This window comes from Dipodomys merriami, unplaced genomic scaffold, assembly GCF_024711535.1.
Source record: "Dipodomys merriami isolate MVZ:Mamm:240054 unplaced genomic scaffold, mDipMer1.0.p SCAF_27, whole genome shotgun sequence".
Taxonomy (NCBI): Eukaryota; Metazoa; Chordata; class Mammalia; order Rodentia; family Heteromyidae; genus Dipodomys; species Dipodomys merriami.
The window spans coordinates 5,568,444-5,592,545 of NW_027204159.1; the positions used below are offsets into that span (position 1 = coordinate 5,568,444).

Consider the following 24,102-nt stretch of genomic DNA (forward strand, 5'->3'; position numbering starts at 1 on the left):
GGCGCCTCCCACCCCGCTCCCGCCCCTGCTGGCGAGCAGCGGGCGCCCTCTACTCCCCCACCAGGGTCCAGGGCGCCGCCCTCCCAGTCCGAAGCGCGGCCGCCCCTCCTCGGAGCCCGGCGCGCGCGCGCGTGGCCAGGGTGGCGTGGGTGCCGGAAAAGGGTGGACCACCCGAAGCTGCCCACCTGAGGTCTGCTGTCAACTTCCCGGAGCAAGATGGTGACAGCTGTAACTCAGAGCTCCCCATCTCCGGGAGACAGAGATGGCTTTAAAAAATAAAATGAAAACACTAGGTGGAAAATGAACTATATACAACTTGTGGGAGGATACGGGAGGGAAAAAAACTGGGAAGGCGCGAGGGTGGGGGTGACCTTGTCCAGAAAGAAATGTATATTCTGACTTTATGTAACTGTAACCTGAGTGTGTGTGTGTGTTGCCACTCATGGGGCTTAAGCTCAGGGCCAGGGCACTGTCCTTGAGCTCCTTTTGCTCAAGGCTAGCACTCTACCACTTGAGCCCCAGCCCCACTTCTGGCTTTTTCTGTGTATGTGGTACTGAGGAATCGAATCCAGAGCTTCATGTATGCTAGGCAAGCACTCTACCCCTGAATCACATTCCCAGCTCACTGTAACCCCTTTGTACATTACCCTTACAATAACAATTTTAAAAAATACAATCTTCTTAACCCTCCCGAAAAAACAGCAGTCACTACCAATGAAATCTTGTAGTAAGAAATCACCTTAAGGGTATTGGATTTCTAGTATTTGGAATTTGCACAGCACCTCATCTGCCCTGGGTAAGTGTCTTGAAGAGTAAGATTTCATGGCTGTTATTAAAACCAAGATTATGCAAAGAGGGGGCCCAGATAGGTGAAAGAACTTTGCTGGGAACATAAGTGGGGTAAGATTCTAAGAGCTTTAGCAGACTAGACTGCTCCAAAATTTAGACTGTTGGTGTTCTGGGGGAGGAATAGGGATCACACACACCCCACCACCACCACTCACCACTCACCCCCCCCCCAACAAAGATTTCTCAGGATCAAGATAAGATCACTGAGGAAGGTGACCGCATAGACCATTTTGGAGCTCTGTCATCATGTGAGGAGCAGTTAACAAAGCTTGGTCCTCTATCAAGATTAAACTACCTAGAAACACAGCTGTGCCCAGAATCCAGGATGTCCACTCATAAGCATAAGAGGATTTATTGTACTTGAAGCTGATTGTCATGAGCTCCAGGGCAAAGGTAGACTTGACTTAGAAGAGAGAGAACCATGTCTAGAAAGAGAAAAAAAAAAGTGATAAAAGGAAGGGAGGGGGCTTCATCCCCTAACTCTCTCCACCTGAAACCCGTCTTTGCTTCCACAGCCGGCCTGGCCTGGCAGAGGGCCAGGTAGGAGGTATTGTGAAGTGCAATATAAATGTTGGAGATTTATTGGCTGCTGCCTCTGAATATGGCCATGCTGATGTGGCCTCTGGGGGGCATTTGCCGATGTAATCAGTGCAGAAAAGAGAGTCATTGAAGCCAGGGGTGTAAATCACCCTTCACAAAGCTAGGAGAGAAAGACATGTGGCCCTAGATAAAGAAGAGAACTGATGTGGCCTTTCTGCCCTCCCCTCCCTTCTCCTGCCCAGGGGGAGCTCGTTCCTAAGCTGTAATGCACTTTAAATGGAGTTTGTGCTTTGTTTTAATCTGTATCTACCCTGCCAGTTTTACAGGAGAGCTGCAAAAGTGAACATCTGGCTATCCAGCTATTGTATGGGGCCTGTTTTCTCCCGGCTCCATGTTAACTCTGTGTACCTTTCCCAAGTCCTTCCTTCTAGTTATGAACCTCTATCTGTGGAACAGATGATGTATACTTTACACTCAGGTAGAGATTTCAAAGAGAACAATGTCTGATTGTTGGGATGCTTAGACCCAAGAACTCAAAAAGATACAAGTAGTCACAAACTATTCCTTTATTCCAGGACCAAAGCCTGGTAAAGTTCAGGGCTTTTCAAAGTGTACTGCTGACCTATCTAATGCTGACTCCTTGGAATGATACAAGAATGCAGCAACAGGATTAAGTGGTTGGACTGGGAACAATTCCCAACTTCACCTGTAAGAGGCCATTCTTTGATATTGTTTTTTAATTTGTGCTAGTCTTGGGACTTGAACTCAGGGCCCAGATGCTGGTCCTGAGCTTTTTTGACTCAAGGATAACACTCTACCACTCTTGCCACAGCACCACTTCCGGTTTTCTGGTGGTTATTTGGAGATAAGAGTCTCACAGCCTTTCCTGCTTGGGCTGGCTTCGAATCATGATCCTCAGATCCGAGCCTCCTGAGTAGCTAGGATTATAGGGGTAAGCCACCCCACCCGGCTGAGGCCAGCCTTTTTCTGAGAGTAGATGAGGTGCCTGGAGCATTATTTCTGTCTGGGAACTAGAGTAAAAAGCCTGACATCATTGAACCTTTAATGAGAATTGGTATCCAAGGCTAAGGGAAGGTTGAAGATGCCTCTGCAAATAAATTTGACTCTAAGACTAATATGACAGCCTTCTAGCATACCCTCTTCCTCATCTTCTGACTGCCAACACCTGCTAGATAAGCAACATTGCTGTTGGGAACCTGTGGATAATGACAAATGATCCAGTCCTTCAAAGATGATGTTATTCAGCCTTCATTCAGCAATGTCTTTTGAGACTGAGAATGGTCAGTTTTGTGCAAAACAATCAAGACAAAAACCCCTTCTATGGGGGAGCCTTACAATCTACTGGCTGGGGCTCAAAGGTTCAAAGCCCCTGAATCTTACTGCACTTTCATTTGCAGTGTTGACTTTTCTCCTCTTACAGTCAGACTATATAAACTCTGGCAATGGTAATATAGTGAATAGTTAAATCTACAAGTTTTATTGATTGCTTGGGTTCAAGGTCATTGCTAACATTTGCTAGATGACCTTGAGCAAGTTATTTTTCCGTGCTTTCACTTTTGTGTGTGTGTGCCTGTCCTGGGGCCTGGTTGCTCTCCCTGAGCTTGGTTAGCGCCATACCACTTGAGCCACAGCTTCACTTCAGGCATTTTTTTGTAGTTAACTGGAGATTAAGAGTCTCACAGTCTTTCCTGCTGGATTGGCTTCCAACTGTGATCCTCAGATCTCAGCCTCCTAAGTAGCTAGGGTTACAGTCAGAAGGAACCAGCACCCAGCTTGTGCTCCCATTTTTCTTTTTAACCTGTAAAATCTGTAAGATTGTTTCTAGGTACATTGTAAGGATTAAATAAATCTACATTGAGCATAGTGTTTAGTACAGTGTCTATAACTTAAGCATTGAATAAAATATCTCCAGTGGCATGTAGGAGTTAATTATCCTATGAATTTGACTAGTCCGCCCTCTCTCCCCCGACTTCCATTTGCTGAATATCCCAGGGATCAGAGTACCTGTAGGGATGGAAACATAAATTTTCTTTTCTTTTGAGCTACTGGTACCCAAGACAATCATTTTCTCTTGAAATTCATTTAGCTTTTTGAAGATCTAGTCTTTTATTTCATTAGCCATTTCTCTCAACATTGCTTTCATGAGTTCCTTGGGCATTTTACTTCTTCACTCTTTCAGTCCTTCACTATGTCATTGCTGCTTTTTGAGAATGGAGCTTTTTTTCTTTTTTCATGAATTGTGTGATCTTACACTGTGATCTGTGCATCTGGGTTCAGGGTTTGTGCAGGCTACTTGTGTAGTATAGACATCAGTTGTGATAGAGAGTGGTCATGTGAAAGCTTAGAAAAGATTAGGGTTCTGGGCTGGGAAGGTGGCTCAGTGGTAGAGCGCTTGCCTTGCATGCATGAGGCCCTGGGTTCAATTCCTCAGCACCACATAAGCAGAAAAAGCCAGAAGTGGCACTGTGGCTCAAGTGGTAGAGCGCTAGCCTTGAGCTGAAGAGCTGAGGGACAGTGCCCAGGCCCAGAGTTCAGGCCCCACAACCGGCAAAAAAAAAAAAAAAAAAAAGAAAAGATTAGGGTTCTGTGGTGGATGTCAGTGACCTCATTTCCGATTCCTCGTGGAGCAGTTTTTCTACAATGTAGAGTAGCTGCCAGAGTGAAGTTCCTTTGTTTACTGCTCTGGAGCTGTCAGAGAATGGCGGCTGCTGTGTGCACTACATATTCCTGTCCCATTTCAAGCCTCCAAGCCTCCAATTCTGAGAATCATTTCCTACTTTGTTCATTTCTCTATTGATTGATTGTGCTGATACTGAGACTTGAACTCTGGGCCTTATGTTCTTCTACTTAGGCCATACCTTCACTTCCATCTTTTGGGGGTTTAACTAAAAATAAAACTCTCAGATCTGTTGGCCCCAACTGGCTCTGAAGCTCAATCATCAGATCTCAGCCTACTGAGTATCTAGCATTAGAAGTGTAAGTCACCAGTGCTTGGCCCCAGTCCTTTTTTTTTTTTTTAGGTCGGCTGTGGGGCTTGAACTCTGGACCTGGGGCTGCCTCTGAGCCTCTTTGTGCTCAAGGCTAGTTCTCTACCACTTGAACCACAGTGCCACTTCTGGGTTTTGAGTGGTTTACTGGAAATGAGAGTCTCACGGACTTTTCTGCCAGATCCTCAGATATCAGCCTCCTGAGTAGCTAGGATTACAGGCATGAGCCACTGGTGCCCAGCTTCCCCATCCATTTCTTAAGGACAAGGACTGTGTTACATTTGATTTTTTTTTTTTTTTTTTTTTTTTTGTCGGTCGTGGGGCTTGAACTCTGGGCCTGGGCGCTGTCCCTCAGCTCTTCAGCTCAAGGCGAGTGCTCTACCACTTGAGCCACAGAGCCACTTCCGGTTTTCTGGTGGTTTATTGGAGATAGGAGTCTCATGGTCTTTCTTGGCCGGGCTGGCTTTGAACCGCGATCCTCAGATCTCAGCCTCCTGAGTAGCTAGGATTACAGGCGTGAGCCACCAGCGCCCGGCTCTGTGTTACATTTGAATACCTGTGTACTTAGAGTTGTCAATTCCAGATATATATGTTTTAAAGGAATTGGCAGGCTGGGAATGTGGCTTAGTGGGAGAGTACTTGCCTAGCATGCATGAAGCCCTGGGTTCTATTCCTCAGGCCCATATAAATAGAAAGTGGCATTGTGGCTTAAGTGGTAGAGTGCTAGCCTTGAGCAAAAGAAGTTCAGGGGCAGAGCCCAGGCCCTGAGCTCAAGCTCCAGGACTGGCCAAAAAAAGGAAAAAAGAATTGGTAAGGTTTCCTTAACATTTGCCTAAACTGGATAAGAAGAGAATACTTTATGCCTCCCACTGTTCCTGTTGATTAATTAGGTACTGAGTTGAAACTGACAACAGATCCAATTTTTAGACCAAAAGATTTCCATTCTGTATTAGTTGTCCTCATGATGAGAAATAGCAGTCAGTCCAAGGCTACCAATAAGAGCTTCCCCTACAGAACCTCAGACACTCTGGCCTTGGCCTAATCTTCCAAGCACAAGCAACCTTATGACCCTCAATTCCCAAGATCCTACAATTGAGGCCCAAACAGATTTACGCCCAATACATGGCCAATTCTAGACTGGCACACTGTTTTCTGATGAAATTTGGTAACACTAAAACCACAAAGGATTGTGAACCATAATATCTGGCTTTAAACAGCAAGTCTGCCATTGATTAGCTGTGTGACTTTAAATTTACTTAAACTCTTTGTTCCTCAATTTCTTGCAAAAGAAATTGTCATGAAAGTCTTGTATGCAGTAAGTAGCTGACAACTGTTAGCTATAATTATTCTTGAGAATATGAATACAAAAGTGCATGATCACTATAATGAGGATATTATAAGAACCCATATGGAGTTGGGAGTAGTAGTGGTTCACACTTGCAATCCCAGTGGTCAGGGGGTTGATACAAAGATTCTGACTGTGAGATCCATTTTCCTGAGGTAGATAATTAAGCCCTAGGGTTGTTTTTTTGTTTGTTTTTACAGGGAGGGAGGAGCACATGTGTAGTATTTTCCCCTCAGCCACCTCTACCTAATATAGTTACATACACCCCCGCCCCTCCCCTCCCAGGCTCTGAGCTCCAAGGCTTAGCAGGTAGTTTTTATTCTGACAAGCCGCTACTTAGGTGGAGACTGCTGGCTCCAGCTAGCTGTCTTAGAGAATACAGCAGCGCCCTCTGCTGTGAGGCATCCATGCAGCACTCTAGGGCAAGAAGGTGGAAATTACAAAAATGTAATCCAACCAGACTTAGGCAGGGCTGCTGTATAACTACAAAACTCCTTTCTGCTCCCTTCCTGGAGTCCTGCAGACTCCAGAACTATGAAGCTGTTATTTTTGCATACATTCTATTCCAGGCTTCAAAGTGATTCCACCTTTCCCAGTCCAGGGCTACCTGCAGCATCTTAATGCCAGAGAATGACAAATGCAGTCAATCCCTGAGCTACCCTAGGCCAAGGAGGGCATGTACCTTACTACACAGATAAAAGCCTTCTCATTTTAAAGAGCTCTCGGGAAGGAAAGCCTGAGATGTTACTGAAAAAGGTTTTCCTTGAGTTTAGCTGATCTTTGTACTTTTTCTTTCATTCCTATCTTTTTAAATCACAAATCTCCTAAGTCTTACAGTCCTCATGAGATGTAAAATGGAATGGAGAAGTCTGGGAAACAGGAAAAAGTCAAACCCCCAGTACAAACGAGGAAATGATGAGCCCAACTCAGATCTACCATTTACCTCAGAGAATGCTACTCATTTGGTTTTCTGAGACCACATGACACATGGCACTGAGTAGGGAACAATTTTATGTAACTCATACATAATTCATACCAGAGAATGTCTAGAAAAAAGGAACACTTGGACTACTGCTTAAGAATACACTTTTGTTTTTGTTGTTCTGTTGTTGTTCACAGATCCTCACTATGTGGATGGCTTTGAACTCCCTATCCTACTTCAGTCTTACAGGTATGCAGTACCACAGTTCAAGAATAGTCTGACTTCCCTTAATTCCAGAGCAATAGTTCCCAAACTTCAGCAAGCACCAAAACCACATGGAAAAGCAGACTTAAAACCTCAACTTTGGAGCGTTGGGAGCCTCAGAAGTTCTGACTTAAAATAAAAGGTAAACTATGGAGATTTACATTTCAAACAAGTTCAAAAGGTGCTGATGTTCCAGGACTGAAAAGTATTCAGACTACTACTTTACAGAAAAGCAAGAAGATACATTTCTTTTTCTTTCTTTCTTTCTTGTTGTTCAGACTACTACTTTACAGAAAAGCAAGAAGATACATTTCTTTTTCTTTCTTTCTTTCTTGTTGTCGGTCATGGGGATTAAACTCAGGGCCAAGGTGCTGTCCCAGAGCCTCTTTGTGCTCAAGGATAGCACTTTACCACTTAAGCTACAGCACTACCTCTGGCTTTCTGAGTAGTTATTGGAGGTAAGAGTCTCACTGACATTCCTGACAGGCTGGTTTTGAACCGCGATCCTCAGATCTCAGCCTTCTGAGTAGCTAGGATTACAGGCATAAGCTACCAGTGTCCACCTATAGTTATACTTCTTTTTTTTTGTTTTTTTTGTTTTGTTTTGTTTTTTGGGTCCGGTCGTGGGGCCTGAACTCTGGGCCTGGGCACTGTCCCTTAGCTCTTCAGCTCAAGGCTAGCGCTCTACCACTTGAGCCACAGTGCCACTTCCGGCTTTTTTCTTTTTGCTTATGTGGTGCTGAGGAATCGAACCCAAGGCCTCATGCATGCAAGGCAAGCGCTCTACCACTGAGCCACCTTCCCAGCCCCTATAGTTACTTCTATGTCTATTTGTGTGTGTGTGTGTGTGTGTGTGTGTGCATGTGCATGTGTGCTTCTACAAAGGCTTGAACTCAGGACCTGATCACTGTCCTTTAACTTATTGCTCAAGGCTGGTATTCTACCATTTAACCCATTGCTCCAGTTCTGGTTTTTTGGTGGCTAATTGGAGAAAAGAGTTTCACATGTTTTCCTTCACAGGCTGTCTTTGAATCCCAGATTGCGGCCTCAAGATTTTATTTCTTTTTTCTTTGTAGTGCTGGGGATTGAACCCAGCACTACAAATATAGTGATGGATAGTAGGCAAGCATTTTACAACTGAACAATATTCCCAGACCTTTAAAGGAGTCTAAGTTGGTGATCTAAGAGCAGATGTGGGCCCACAATCACAGTTCTTATTCTGAAATGTTTACTTTTTCACTTTTGTGGGAAAGGGGTAGGGGAGGCCAAAGAGCCAGGAGCCTAGAGAGACAAAAAACTATTTGGCTAAAAAAAAGACAGAAATTGGGAAGAGAAATGCAGGAGTTCCTGAACGTGACACAAATCTCTACATAAGTCAAAGCCACCGCCTTCCAGAGCTAGCTCTCAGATTCAGCTACCAGCTATCAGCTCCACTGAAACCTAACCAGTCCCTACTCCTGGGATTTCCTTAGTGCAGCAGCTTGCTGTTGTGTGGACATCTTTTTTTTAAACAATCTTAGGTTACTACAGAGATGATGGCCTCAGGGTCACCACAATGTCTTTTGGTGACTTCTTCATCACCAGTGGCTAAATCACTATCATGGGTTTACATCGTTCACCAGGAGGGCAATCTGCTCCCGAAGTTGCCGCTCCCCTTCCTGAGCCTTGCTTTGGCTTTGACATCTCAGCAGCTCAGCCTGATGGTCCTGGTGATGCATAGGGCAGTAGCTCTGGGGTTCACACAGCTCCTGAAAGTTAGGTGACAGATTAAGAGATTCCTAGACTCCTGAACTCTACCTATAATGATAATGAAGACACTGTATGATGGTGCTGGCTGTGGTTAAGAAGGAACATCAGTTTCTTCTCAAAAGGCTTTGCAGCCCCAGGAAATTGCTAGCTGAATCTGACTCCCTTGTGCCCAACCTCTCCCGTACCCCCCCTCTTTACCATGAATTCTGGAAAGAAGTCTCTGTAGCCCCCTTTGAGGATATACAGCTCTGGGTAATACAGTGCAGGATACTGGTTCAGAGCCCTGTCCTCTCCTCTCAGTGAACGGCACCTTTAGAGAAAAGGGAGGTCAGTGGAAAGAAACAATCTCTTGAATGTCCCCATGAGTCTTCATGGGGAGAGGGAGAAAGAATCGACAATTACTGGGCTGGGAAGTTGGCTCAGTGCTACAGTGCTTGCCTTGCACGCATGAGGCCCTGGGTTTGATTCCTCAGCACTACCTAAACAGAAAAAGCCAGAAGTGGCACTGTGGCTCAAGTGGTAGAGCACTCACCTTGAGCTGAAGAGATGAAGGACAGTGCCTAGGCCCAGAGTTCAAGCCTGGGACTGGCCAAAAAAAAAAAAAAAAAAAAAGAACTGACAATTACTAATTCTAAATGGTCCTTCTGGCCTGGGAATGTAGGTCAGGGGTATAGCACTTGTCTAGCATAAGAGAAAGGGAGGGTGGAAATAGACTGCAAAACAAAGTCCAAATAGCACCTTTTCCTTCTTACCTCCATTAGAATTACATTCACTATCCTCGTAGTACTGGAGTTTGAACTCAAGCATTCTACCATTTAGCTATGCCTTCATCCCTTTTGCTTTAGGTTATTTTTTGGATAGAGTCTCTCTCTCTCTCTCTCTCTCTCTCTGCTTGCTGCTCTTAAGCTTCCTGCACAGCTGGGATTACATAGAAGCAAAACACCATGTCAAGCTTTTTTTTTTTTGGGGGGGGGGGGTCCAGTCATGGGGCCTGAACTCTGGGCCTGGGCGCTGTCCCTCAGCTCTTCAGCTCAAGGCTAGCAGTCTACCACTTGAGCCACAGTGCCACTTCCGGCTTTTTTTCTTTTTTGCTTATGTGGTGCTGAGGAATCGAACCCAGGGCCTCATGCGTGCAAGGCAAGCGCTCTACCACTGAGCCACCTTCCCAGACCTCAAGCTATTTTTTTGAGATGAGTGTCACCATCTTTTTTTTCTGGGCTGGCCTTGAACTACAATACTTCCTAATCTAATCTCAGCTTCCAAAACTTTTGAATTATAGAAATCCTTCTGTACAACTACTTAAAGATAATTTAAGAGAGAGAGAGAAACACATTTGTTCAATTCTCTAACATCATTCAGTCTGTCCAAACTGGGAAGTCTAAGTGAAGATCCATTTCTTTTTTTTGACAGTCGTGGGGCTTGAACTCTGCACCTGGGCACTGTCCCTGCACTTTTCAGCTCAAGGCGAGCGCTCTACCACTTGAGCCACAGCAACACTTTTGTGAAGATCCATTTCTATCACAGACTCTAACCCATGTAGATACTTACATTCGGGGCCCCCTCTCAGAGGAGAATTCACAGTGAAACACAATGATTACTCTTTTCTGGATATCCAAGGGGACAATGGGTTTCTTCAAAAAGAAGTCATATAGTTCTTTGTGACTATACAAATTTAAGGCTCCCTGTGAAAAAGAATTTTAGTAAGTTTTCCTTCAAGGGCTTGTATATAGCATCAATATTTCAAAGAAACATCTGAGATACCATCTTAGAAAATTTAGGCCAGAAAAACTAGAAGGAACTTCAGGAAAGGGATCTAAGATGTCTCTGGGCCACCCTTGGGGCTAGCCTAGAGCTTGGTATGTGATAGATTCTCAATAAATGTTCACAGAACTGAACTGACCAGAGGACAGAGACCACATTGCCAGAAAATGTCTGTGAGCAATAAATGTTTGTAAAATACTTCTCAGTCCTTGGATTAATGTTTTGATTTTCAAGTAGAAGACCTTCGCTCCAACAGAATAGAGCAAGATTTGTAGAGAATGGAAAGGGAAAATAGTTGTTTTAAAGCATACAGAATTAAAAATATAAATGTGCTCCAAATATATTAATGTGCTCCAAATATACTAATCTCTACTTTGGTTTTAGATTTCATAAGACCTTTTTTCCAAGCCAGGAGCTGATGACTCCTGTAATCCTAGCTATTCAGGAAGCTGAGGTCTGAGGATCCTGCTTCAAAGCCAGCCCAGGTTGGAAAATCCATGAGACTCTTATCTCCAATTAGCCTCCAGAAAACTAGAAATGATGCTGTGGCTCAAAGTGGTATAGAGCTCTCCTTGAGCAAAAGAGGTCAGGGACAGAGCCCAGGCCCTAGTTCAAGCCACAGACTGACCAAAAAAAAAAAGACCCTTTGTCCACAGACTTTCTCAATAAAGATCCACCTCCCACCTCCAGCCCCTCCCTGCTAAGGTACTCACCTGGATGTGTCCTCCCAGGTACTCATATGGATAGCGGCAATCAATAATAAAAAACTTCTCAATCAGACTCTGGAACTTCCCAGATAGTAAGGCAGCTACCTGAACAGAAATGATAGTTGATAGTTGATTATACTGCTCATTGTTAGCCTGAGAGATAACATAATTTAGTTATCACATAGTTCCTTATGTGCACATGTTCATTAGGCACTCAAGATTCCATAGTACATACAGCCCCTTAAGTCATCCTACACACACACACACACACACACACACACACACACACACGTGATGTACAAAGAGGTTACAGTTATATAAGTTGGGTAATACGTACATAAGTACATATCTTTTCTTTTCCTTTTTGTTTTGTTTGTTTGCCAATCATGGGGGTTAAACTGTGGGCGCTGTCCTGAAGCTCTTCAGCTCAAGGCAAGCACTCTACCACTTAAGCCACAGTGCCACTTCTGGTTTTCTGGTGGTTAATTAGAGATAAGAGTCTCATGGACTTTCCTTTCCAGGCTGACTTTGAACAATGATCCTCAGATCTCAGCCTCCTCAGTAGCTAGGACACGAGCCACCAGCACCAGGCATGAGTACATTTCTTTGGAACAGTGTCACTTCCTCCCTCATTTTCTCCCACATTTTCCTCTCCCAACTCCCAAATTGTGTAGTTTATTTTATTTTATTTTTTTTGGTTGGTCAAGGGGCTTGAACTCTGGGCTTGGGCGCTGTTGCTACACTATTCAGCTCAAGGCGAGCGCTCTACCGCTTGAGCCACAGCACCACTTCTGATTTTCTAGTGGTTTTATTGGAGATAAGAGTCTCATGGACTTTACTGCCTGGGTTGGCTTTGAACCTTGATCCTCAGATCTCAGCCTCCTGAGTAGCTAGAGTTACAGGCGGGAGCCACTGGCACCCAGCTTGTATAGTTCATTTCTTTTTTTGTTTGTTTGTTTGTTTTTGGGTCCAATCGTGGGGCCTGAACTCTGGGCCTGGATGCTGTCCCTCAGCTCTTCAGCTCAAGGCTAGCACTCTACCTCTTGAACCACAGCACCACTTCCGGCTTTTTTTCTTTTTGCTTATGTGGTGCTGGGGAATCTAACCCAGGGCCTCAGGCATGCAAGGCAAGCGCTCTACCACTGAGCCACCTTCCCAGCCCCTGTACAGTTCACTTCTAATATAGTATCTAGTGAGTATCTCTGCTGAATTGGGTCACCCTTTGTCCCATTATTTCTGTGCTTCCTCTTCCCCTTCCTAAATCATATAAACATATATAAAATAAAGTATAGAGAAATCAAAAACAGTGACAAAAAGGGAATAAACTGAAGAAGAGAAAAAGAACAGTACAATAAAAAACCTCTTGTTTCCATTTCTTAGAATTCATTTTTTTTTTTTCGGTTGTGGGGCTTGAACTGTTCCTTAAGCTCTTCAGCTCAAGGTGAGCACTCTACCATTGGAGCCACAGTGCCAGTTACGGTTTTCTGGTGGTTAATTGGAGATAAGAGTCTCACGGGCTTGAACTCTGGGCTTGGGCGCTGTTGCTACGCTCTTCAGCTCAAGGCGAGCACTCTACCACTTGAGCCACAGCACCACTTTCTGATTTTCTAGCCAGCCCAGGCTGGCTTTGAACCATGATCCTCAGATCTCAGCTAGGAATACAGGCTTGGAGTTCTTTTTTTTTTTTTTTTTGCCGGTCATGGGGCCTGAACGCTAGGCCTGGGCACTGTCCCTCAGCTCTTTAGCTCAAGGCTAGTGCTCTACCACTTTGAGCCACATCGCCACTTCCAGCTTTTTCTGCTTATGTGGTGCTGAGGAATCGAACCCAGGGCCTAATGCATGCAAGGCAAGCACTCTACCACTGAGCCACTTTCCCAGCCCCTTGGAGTTCATTTTGATAAGCATCATTTTATATGATCATATGAACAAAGCTATTGAGCCTTTGTGATCCTCTCCTAAGAATATCCTCCTTTGTTCTCACTGTGTGAATGTTTGGACTGCTGTTTAATTATGTAATCATTTGTCTTTTACTATGCATTGGGTTCACTTGTAGATTTATAGAGACATACTAATTATTACAAGTGAGGGAAACCATGTAGCCTATTTTTCTTTGGGTCTTGCTTACTTTACTTAATGTAATTTTTTCCAAGTCTTTCCATTTCCTTACTAATTTCCCTACCAATGTCATTCTTTCTGCTGGAAGTATAGAATTCCATTGGGCATATATACCACATTTTCTTGATCCATTTGTCCACGGTGGAGCATCTTGGTTTATCCCATGTTTTAGCTATGGTAAACAATGCTGCAGTGAACATAGTTGTGCTGGTGGCTTTACTGCAGTCTGGTTTGTGGTCATTTGGATAAATGCCCAGGAGTGGGATTGCTGGGTCATAGGGAAGTTCTAAGTTTAGTCTTTTGAGGAATCTCATACTACTTTGCTTTCCAGAGTGGCGGAACAAAGTTGCTCTATATTTGATTGCTTGTTTGTTTGTTTTTTGGCTGTCATGGGGGCTGAACTCTGGGCCTGGGCGCTGTCCCTCAGCTCTTCAGCTCAAGGCTAGCGCCCTACCACTTGAGCCACAGTGCCATTGCCGGCTTTTTTCTGTTTATGTGGTGCTGAGGAATCGAACCCAGGGCCTCCTGCATGTGAGGCAAGTACTCTACCACCAAGCCAACTGCCCAGCTCTGTTGCTCTGTATTTGAAACAGAGCAATGGGGTCAGCCCCACCAGATGTAAGAGGATGAAATAGCATTGGCTCAAAGTGCCAGGACACCAAGATCTTATTGCAGTTAGCATTGTTAGAGGTAGCCTCTCAAGAAGCTTCTGCATAGTCAGGCATTGGTCGTTCACATATATAACCCTAGTAACTCAGGTGACTGAGATCTGTGGTTTTTTTTTGTTTTTTTTTTTTTTTTGGGTCCAGTCATGGGGCCTGAACTCTGGGCCTGGGCGCTGTCCCTCAGCTCTTCAGCTCAAGGCTAGTGCTCTACCACTTGAGCCACAGCGCCACTTCTGGCTTTTTTCTTTTTGCTTATGTGGTGCTGAGGAATTGAACCCAGGGCCTCATGCATACAAGGCAAGCGCTCTACCACTGAGCCACCTTCCCAGCCCTGAGATCTGAAGAGTGTAGTGTGAAGTTAGCCCAGGCAGAAAAGTCTACGAGATTCATCTCCAATTAACCACCAAAAAGCCAGAAGTGAAACTGTGGTTCAAAGTGGAAGAGTTCCAGTCTTGAGCATTAAAAAAAAAAAAAAGTTAAAGGATAGCATGTAGTTCCTGAATTCAAGCTCCAGTACTGGCACAGGAAAAAACAGAAAATAGGAAGGAAGGAAGGAAGGAAGGAAGGAAGGAAGGAAGGAAGGAAGGAAGGAAGGAAGGAAGGAAGGAAGGAAGGAAGGAAGGAAGGAAAGAAAGGAAAGGAGGGTAGGCGGGTGGGCAAGCCAGGCACTCGTGGCTCATGCCTGTAATCCTAGCCACTCAGCAGGCTGAGATCTGAGGATCTTGGTTCAAAGCCATCTGGGGCAGGAAAGTCTGTGAGATACTTATCTCCAATTAAGGACCAGAAAACTAGAAGTGGCACCATGGTTCAAAGTGGTAGAATGGTAGAGCACTATCCTTGAGCAAAAGCCTAGGGACAGCAACTAAGCCCCAAGAACAACAGAGAGAGAGAGAGAGAGAGAGAGAGAGAGAGAGAGAGAGAGAGAGAGAGAGAGAGAGAGAGAGAGAGAGAGAGAGAGAGAGAGAGAGAGAGAGAGAGAGAGCGCTTCTGTAGCAGCAGAAGAAGAGGTAGCTAGTACCTAAACATCTCAATTTTATAAGAGATGGGAAATGGGTCTCCATCTGCTATTATAGGAAAAAAAAGCAGGTCTTTCAGAAAGAGATATGGAAGGAAGAAATTGCAGCTCTTTGGAGATGTATAAATTGGGTCAGCATTTCTGGAGGAAGATTTGCAAATACACATAAAAATAAGTGTAAGTCAGGTGTAGTGCACGCCTGTAATCCCAGGTACTCAAGAAGTAGAGGTAAGAGGGTTGAGTAGAAGCCAGCCTGGGTAAAGTTAGCATGAAATTCTATCTGAAAAATAAGCTAAAAGCAAAAGCACTGAGGGTGTGGCTCAGGTGGCAAAGGGCTTGCCTGGCAATTTTGAGGCCCAGAGGTCAATCCCCAAATGAATGAACCAACAAAGAAATGGATACAATTACACTTTGACCCAGCAATTTCTCTTCTAACATCCTAAGTAAAAGTACACAGAAGCTAGATGCTGGCCTTTTGAAGCCACCATGGGCAGAAAAGTTTGTGAGAGTCTTATTTCCAATTAACCAGCAAAATGGAATAGAGGTGTGGCTCAAGTGGTAAAGTGCCAGCCTTGAGGGAAAAAGCTAAGCAAGAGGCAGACCCAGAGTTCTGAACACACACACACACACACACACACACACACACACACACACACACACACACACACAAATAATAAACTAATAAACAAGAATACACAGACATGGGCACAATTGGATATTTATCTATTAGTTTTAGTTTGTCTAAACATAAGAAAAAAACATTCAATAAGAAGTGTTCCATTAAATCAACTATAGATTTCAATATAAAAAAACATTATAAAGCTGGGCACCAGTGGCTCATGCCTGTAATACTAGTTACTCAGGAGGCCAAGATCTGAGGATCGTGGTTCAAAGCCAGTCCAGGCAGGAACATCCGTGAGACTCTCATCTCCAATTAATCACCAGAAAACCAGAAGTGGCTCTGTGGCTCAAGTGGTAGAGTGCTGACCTTGAGCTGAAAAGTTCAGGGATAGCAACCAGGCCCAGAGTTCAAGCCCCACAACCGACCAAAAAAAAAAAAAAAAAAAAAAGGAAAGAAAGAAAAAAGAAAACATTAAAGAGCTAAATTAAAATGTCTTTTTGGGGCTCGGAAGGTGGCTCAGTGGTAGAGCGCTTGCCTTGCATGCAAGAGGCCCTGGGTTCGATTCCTCAGTACCACATAAGCAAAAAGAAAAAAGCCGGAAATGGCGCTGTGGCTCTAATGGTAGAGCACTAGCCTTGAGCTGAAGAGCTGAGGGACAGTGCCCAGGCCCATCAGGCCCCACAACCGGACCCCCCCCAAAAAAAACAAATAAAATGTCTTTTTATTCATGTAGAGACTTTTCAATATCTTACTAAATTAAGTGTAATATTGTATGTTCCCTGTGATCCTCCACCCCTTTTTTTGGTGCTAGTCCTGGGACTTGAACTCAGAACTTGAACACTATTTCTGAGCTTTGTTGTTTGCTCAAAGCAAGTGCTTTACCACTTGAGCCACAGCTCTACTTCCAGCTCAGGCTGGCTGGGTTCAAACTGCTATCTTCAGATCTCAGCTTCCTGAGTAACTAGGATTACAAGCATGTGCCACTGGTGCCCAACGTGTGATCCTGTTTTGGGGGGTTTCTTTGGTCAAGATTGTGGATAGTATGACCACATAATTATACAAACCGAGTACCTCTGAAAGTGAAAGAGAAGACAATTAATAATTACCCTCAGTAACAGGTGTAATAGGGATTATCCTATGTAGACCAGGATTTATGACTATCCTAATTGAATGATCTATTTTCCTTTTTGTGTTTTTTCACATCCTTCTCCTTTCTTTCTTCCTCTTCCACCCACCCTTTCTAAAATTATGTATTAAAAATAAAAAGGACAGAAAAAAGGGAGTTAATTAACACAGCTGTGGTAATGAAAGAAATAAAAATTGAAGAGGGGATTTGGGGGACAGAATAGATCAGATGGTAGCTTATGTAATCAGTTATCATCTCCAGAAATCTGCTTACTGTTTCTGGGTTGACATACTTCAGATCTTGGTGTCTTCCTGATACAGTTGGCAGCACACAAACCTAGAAATACCCAAGAGCAGAAATAGTAGCTAGTATTTCCCATCAAAGCTTAAGTTCAAAGACTCAAATACTGTACTTTCCAAATGACTCTAAGAACCCTAGGGGACTTCTAAACTCAATGGTCTCTATATAGTATATATAATAATTCTGTTTCTAAGAACGGATCCTACGGATCTAATCTTGAATGTGTATAGAGTTTTAAATTCCCTGAGTATATAAGAAAAATGAAAGCAGGGTGCCAGTGTCTCACACCTCTAATCCTAGCTTGGGAGGCTGAGATTAGAAGGATCAGGGTCTGAAGCCACCCAAGATAGAAAAGGTCTAAAGATCCCTTCTTACTTGAGAGCTGAGCATAGTGGTATGTGCCGTGTTATCCTATGTATAGGAAGCCTAAAATAAGCTAATTGGCACCCAGGTGCACCTGGGCAGGAAGTATATGCCCATTTCAAAAATAAGCAGTGCAAAACTGGACACTAGTGGTTCATGTCTGGAATCCTAGCTACTCAGGAGGCTAAGATCTAAGGATTCCAGTTCAAAGCCATCTGGGCAGAAAAGTTCATGAAACACTTATTTCTAATTAAACACCAAAAAGCCAGAAGTAGTAGAGTTCCAGTGTTGAGTGAAAAAGCCAAGTGAGAACATGAGGCCCTGAGTTCAAGCCCAGTACCAGCATAAAAACAAAACAAAACAGGGTCTGGGAAGGTGGCTCAGTGGTAGAGCGCTTGCCTTGCATGCCTGAGGCCCTGGGTTCCATTCCCCAGCACCACATAAGCAAAAAGAAAAAAGCCGGACGTGGCGTTGTGGCTCAAGTGGTAGAGTGCTAGCCTTGAGCTGAAGAGCTGAGGGACAGTGCCCAGGCCCAGAGTTGAGGCCCCACGACCGGACCCAAAAACAAAACAAAACAAAACAAAACAAAACAAAATAACCAGTGCACAAAAGGCTGAAGGGACTGTAGGTACAGCACAGGGATAGTTTATCTGCCTGGTAAATGCAAGGCTTTGAGTACTACATCAAAAAAGTAAAAGAAAAAGAGCATAATTATCCTGAGAGGATTTCAAAGAAATTATGCAAGCCAAAAATGAAATAATGTACAGCTATTAATTTGTTTATCCTACAGGAAAAGGTGGGTTGTTTATGTTGTTGTGTGTGTGTACTTTTTCACTAGAAAAGCTTAAGGACTAATCTACCACCAGCACACCTTCAGGTCAACAAAAAGTACTTAGTGAGGATGCATAATTACATCTATTATCCTCTGTAAATAGAGAAGACAAGATTTAAATCCAAAATGACTCACTAAAATATAGAATGCAAAGCTAGGTATGGTGGTACATTCATGTAATCTCAACAAGAGCTACATAATGAGACACTGTCTCAAAAAACTGAGGGCTGGGGATATAGGTAGTGGTAGAGTGCTTGCCTAACATTTGTAAGGCCAGAGGTACCGCCTCCCCCCTTTATACATACACATACTCATACCCACACACTCACATATGCATATTATATATGTATATATACATAATGTATATATATATATATACACACATATACATACGCGCTTATAAACAAACTTACTTTGGAGAAATCACCAATCAAATGCCCCTGGTTAGACTCATCTTCCAGTATCTGAATGATATTGTCATAGGAAGAGACTGTCTTCTTTAGACTTATATCCTGAAATGACAAAATTCCTACAAATCCTTATGTTAAAGGTTAAAAAAAAAAAACCTGCTAGCCAGGCACCAGTGGCTCATACCTGTAATCTTAGCTACTCAGGAGGCTGAGATCTGAGGATTACAGTTTAAAGCCAGCCTGGGCACGAAAGGCCATGAGACTCTTATCTCCAATAAACCACTCCAAAAACTGGAAGTGGCCCTGTGGCTCAAGTGGTAGAGCACTCGCCTAGAGTGCTAGAGGTTAGGGACAGTGCCCAGGCCCAGAGTTCAAGCCCTATGACTGACAAAAATAAAAAAACCAGAAAGTGGGCAAATGCAGGCTTATTAACAATACTCCTAGTATTTGTTAATGTTATTGTTGTTGTTCGTGTGTGTGTGTGTGTGTGTGTGTGTGTGCGTGCGCGCGCGCGTGTGCGCACCAGTCCTGAGGTTTGAACTCAGGGCCTGGGCTCTGTCCCTGAGTTCAAATCTATTGCTCTACCACTTGAGCCACAGGTCCACTTCAGCTTTTTGTTGGTTAACTGGAAATAAGACTCTCACAGACTTTCCTGCTCAGGCTGTCTTCAAAGCACAGTCCTCAGATCTCAGCCTCCTGAGTAGCTAGGATTACAGATAAGACCCCCTGACACCCTACACATTATAAATTATCAATATAAACATCAATATAATTTATCAAAAAGGTATGTTGTGCAGGAACCAATATACAAGGACACGTGCACCTCCATGTTTATTGCAGCACTGTTCGCAATAGCTAGGATATGGAAACAACCTAGATGCCCCACCACAGATGAATGGATCCAAAAATTGTGGTATCTATACACAATGGAATATTATGCAGCCATTAGAAATGACAAAATAATGGCATTTGCAGGGAAATGGATGGAGCTAGAAGGAATCATGTTGAGCGAAGTAAGCCAAGAACGAAGAGACAAACAGTACATGGTCTCCCTGATAAGTGGATGATGAATCCAAAATGTTAGGTGATATGACAAAACTAACAGGACTTAAGAAACAAAGAACTCCCACTCATCTGGTTGAACCACTACTAAATATCCCCATGCTGCTGATCACATATATGGTATATAACATATGAGCACCGTTATATATTACAGACTGTGATAGACAATTTGCTCCAGGAAAGTTAGAATGAACTTGTGACTTTAAATGAGCATCATTATTCCACAATACTGTGAATTTCTGGAAATTAAGTAATCACTTAATCACAATAAAAAAAAAAAAAAAAGAACCTTGGGGAAGGGAGGGAGGGAGGGGATGGTAGGGGGAAAACAATGGAGGGGGTAACAATGTTCAAGAGGAAGTGTACTCATTACCTCACTCATGTAACTGTAACCCTCTGTATAGTATCTTTACAATAAAAAAATTAAAAAAAAAAAAAAAAAAGGTATGTTGTGGGCTGGGAAGGTGGCTCAGTGGTAGAATGCTTGCCTTGCATGCATAAGGCCCTGGGTTCGATTCCTCAGCACCACATAAGCAGAAAAAGCCAGAAGTGGGGCTGACGCTCAAGTGGTAGAGCGCTAGCGTTGAGCTGAAGAGCTGAGGGACAGTGCCCAGGCCCAGAGTTCAGGCCCCACAACCGACAAAAAAAAAAAAAAAAGTATATTATAATTAATCTCATTGACATGGAAATATATTTATGAAATAATTAAGTATGTTAAACAAATACATGTTTTGTAATATACTTTTTTTTGGGGGGGGGGTCCAGTCGTGGGGCCTGCACCCTGGGCCTGGGTACTGTCCCTCAGCTCTTCAGCTCAAGGCTAGCGCTCTACCACTTGAGCCACAGTGCCACTTCCGGCTTTTTTCTTTTTGCTTATGTGGTGCTGAGGAATCGAACCCAGGGCCTCAGGCCCGTAATATACTTTTTTTGTAGTACTGAGATTAAATTTAGATCCTTGCACATACTAAGCAAGTGTTCTATCCCTGAGCTATCTAACCAGGTCTTATAATAATATGTTAATATATATGTGTATTCTTAGCAAAATATCTGGAAGAGCTGGGCACCAGTGGCTCATGCCTGTAATTGTAGCTACTCAGGAGGCTTGAGATCTGAGGATTGCGTTTCGAAGCCAGCCTCAGCACGCGCGCGCGCACACACTCACACACACACACACACACAAATAATAAAACACATTGAATTTCACATGTACAAGTCATCCTTAATCCCATCTTTCCTTCACAGTCATCCAACCCATCAAATCCTGTTAAGTCTATATCCAAAAGTCATTTTCTGGAAAATGATAGAATTTGAACTCATTCTTTTAAGTGAAATGAAACAATTCACAAAGGTAAGTATTACATGTTTCCTTTCATTTGTAGAAGCTGGGGGGGGGGAGGGGGACTGGGAGAAACAAGTAATAGAGGAGGGTATTATGAAAATCCTCTACTTCATATAATTAACATATACTGATCAAATATATAAACATAAAAACAAGAAAAAATACATCCTGAATTCATACATTTCTCTGCTTCCATAGCCACCATACTAGGCCAGGCTACCACCAACATTCTATATTGTTGTTGTTGAGATGGAGTCTTAACATGTTCCTCAACCTGTAATTAACTTATGGGTTCAAGAGTTCCTACTTTTGACTTTTTGGAGGTTAATTGGAGATAAGAATCTCATGGATTTTCCTGCCGAGGCTGGCTTCCAACCACATTTCTCATATCTCAGCCTCTAAGGCTGAGCTACCAGCGTCTATCTTAGTTTCTGTTTTTTATGCAGTCTAGGATGAACATCAGGCTGGGGTATAGCTCAAGTGGTAGAGCACCTGCCCAGCAAACAAGAGGCCCTATAGTCAATCTCTGGTGCTGAAATAATACATGATAAGATAGGATAATGAAGCCAGGAGCTGGTGGCTCACACCTGTAATCCTAGCTACAAGAGTTTCCGTCTGGGCACCAGTGGCTCATGCCTGTAATCCTAACTACTCAGGAGGCTGAGATATGAGGATATTGGTTCAAAACCAGCCCGGGCAGGAAAGTCCGTGAGACTCTTATCCCCAATAAACCACCAGAAAACTGGAAGTGGTGCTGTGGCTCAAGAGATAGAGTGCTCACCTTGAGCTGAAGAGCTGAGGGACAGCGCCCAGGCCCAGAGTTCAAGCCCCACACTGACCAAAAAAAAAAAAAAAAAAGAGTTCCTTCTGCCTCAGCCTCCTGAGTACCTGACACTACAGGTATGTACTACCATGCCCATATTACCATTTTTTTGTGTGTGCCCCTTCTGGGGCTTGAACTCGGAGCCTGGGCACTGTCCCTGAGCTTCTTTTTGCTCAAGTCTAGCACTCTACCAATTGAGCCATAGTACCACTTCCAGCTTTTTCTGTTTATGTGGTGTTGAGAAATCAAACCCAGGGCTTCATGCATGCTAGGCAAGCACTCTACTATTAAGCCACATTCCCAGTCCCCATCTTACCAATTCTTGTTGGGACTACTTAGACTACCAGCTTAACTCAGAATCCTTCCTAACCCATCCCTCACTTATTCATCTAGCAAAAAGAATGGTCTTTCCCTTCCTACCTTTTTCTTTTCTTCTCTTTTCATTTTTTATTTGCAGTCGTGGGGGGGGGGGTGAACTCTGGGCCTGGACGCTGTCCCTCAGCTCTTCAGCGTCCTCTTTGGCTTTTTTCTGCTTTTGTGGTGCTGAGGAATGGAACCCAGGGCCTCATGCATGCCAGGCAAGTACTCTACCCCCTACCACTGAGCCACCTTCCCAGCCCAACCTTTCCCTTTTCTTTCCTTCCTACCCTTTTCTTTCCCTTCCCTTCCCTTTCTTTCCCTATTCCTTTCTTTTCTTTTCTTTTGTACTGGTGCTAGGGGTTGAACTCAGGGCATCTTTCTCTCTCTCTCTCTCTCTCTCTCTCTCTCTCTCTTTTTTTTTTTTTTTGTCAGTCATGGGGCCTGAACTCTGGGCCTGGGCACTGTCCCTCAGCTCTTCAGCTCAAGGCTAGCACTCTACTACTTGAGCCACAGAGCCACTTCTGGCTTTTTCTATTTTTGTGGTGCTGAGGAATCGAACCCAGGGCCTCATGCATGCGAGGCAAGCACTCTACCACTGAACTACCTTCCAGCCCTAGCATTTTTTTTTTGTCAGTTGTGGGGCTTGAACTCAGGGTATGGGCACTGTTCTTGAGGCTCTTTGTGCTCAAATCTAGCACACTACTACTTGAGCCACAGCGACACTCCTGGTTTTTGAGTAATTGGAGATGAGACTTTTCTGCTCAGGATGGCTTTGAACCATGATCTTTAGATCTTAATTTACTGGGTAGTTATGACTGATGTCAAGCTTTGCTTAGCATTCTTGTTCACATCTGGTGCTCGGCCACTTAAACCATACCTCCAGTCTGGCATTTTTGCTAATTGATTGGAGATGGCGTCTTGTGGACATTTCTGCCTGGGCTGGTTTCAAATTTTGATCCTCAGGGCTGGGAAGGTGGCTCAGTGGTAGAGTGCTTGCCTTGCATGCATGAGGCCCTGGGTTTGATTCCTCAGCACCACATAAGGAAATAGAAAAAAGCTGGAAGTGGCACTGTGGCTCAAGTGGTAGAGTGCTAGCCTTGAGCTGAAGAGCTGAGGGACAGCGCCCAGGCCCAGAATTCAGGCCCCACAACCGGACCCAAAAAAAAAAAAAAAAAAACCACATCAAATTTTGATCCTCAAGTCTCAGCCTCCTGATTAACTAGGATTACAGGTAAGCCACCAACACCTGGAGAGATCATGTTATACCCCTGCTTAAAAACCTTCCCTTAGGGGTTGGGAAGGTGGCTCAGTGGTAGAGTACTTGCCTTGCATGCATGAGGCTCTGGGTTTGACTCCTCAGCACCACATAAGCAGAAAAAGCCAGAAGTGGCGCTGTGGCTCAAGTGGAAGAGTGCTAGCCTTGAACTGAAGAGCTGAGGGATAGCACTCAGGCCGAGTTTAGACCCCACTACCAACAACAAAACAAAACCCTCCCTTAGCTAGGCACCAGTGGCTCATGCCTATAGTCCTAATTACTCAGACCTGAAATCAGAGAATTGAAGTCCAAAACCAGCTTAGTAAGACAAATTCAAGAGACTCTTGTCTGTAATTAACCAACAAAATCTGGAACTGGAGGTATACCAATTGAGCACCAGACCTGAGTGAAAGATCTGATCAAGAGCAAGAGGCCCGTTCAAGCCCCAATATCAGCATAAACACACACAGAGAAACAAAAAACCTTCCCAACTGCACTTAGATTCAATACAAACATTCACTTGTTCATCACAGCATAAAAGCCCTGTGGAATCTGCCTCTTATCTACCTCTTCTTTCCTACCTCAAACAACTCATAAACTTATACCTGATCTCAAGTCTTCTAACACAACGAAATCCTTCCAATCTTGGAACCTTTGTACCTTTGTGGAA

At 43.9% G+C, this 24,102-nt stretch overlaps 1 protein-coding gene across 4 annotated transcripts in view; it reads right to left on the bottom strand.

Annotated features, from left to right (window-relative positions):
* Window positions 1–6,453: 6,453 nt before the first annotated feature.
* Window positions 6,454–24,102, bottom strand: part of Cdc25c (cell division cycle 25C) — a 48,942-nt gene continuing 31,293 nt past the window's right edge. For all 4 annotated transcript variants that reach the window (XM_070036091.1, XM_070036092.1, XM_070036093.1 and 1 more), the window contains 6 exons: window positions 18,597–18,695; window positions 16,962–17,024; window positions 11,152–11,250; window positions 10,226–10,359; window positions 8,876–8,987; window positions 6,454–8,676 (listed from right to left, as the gene is read on the bottom strand). In XM_070036091.1, coding sequence (XP_069892192.1) covers window positions 8,527–8,676; window positions 8,876–8,987; window positions 10,226–10,359; window positions 11,152–11,250; window positions 16,962–17,024; window positions 18,597–18,695 — 657 coding nt within the window. In that variant the 3' untranslated portion in view covers window positions 6,454–8,526. The remainder of the gene's footprint in view (window positions 8,677–8,875; window positions 8,988–10,225; window positions 10,360–11,151; window positions 11,251–16,961; window positions 17,025–18,596; window positions 18,696–24,102) is intronic.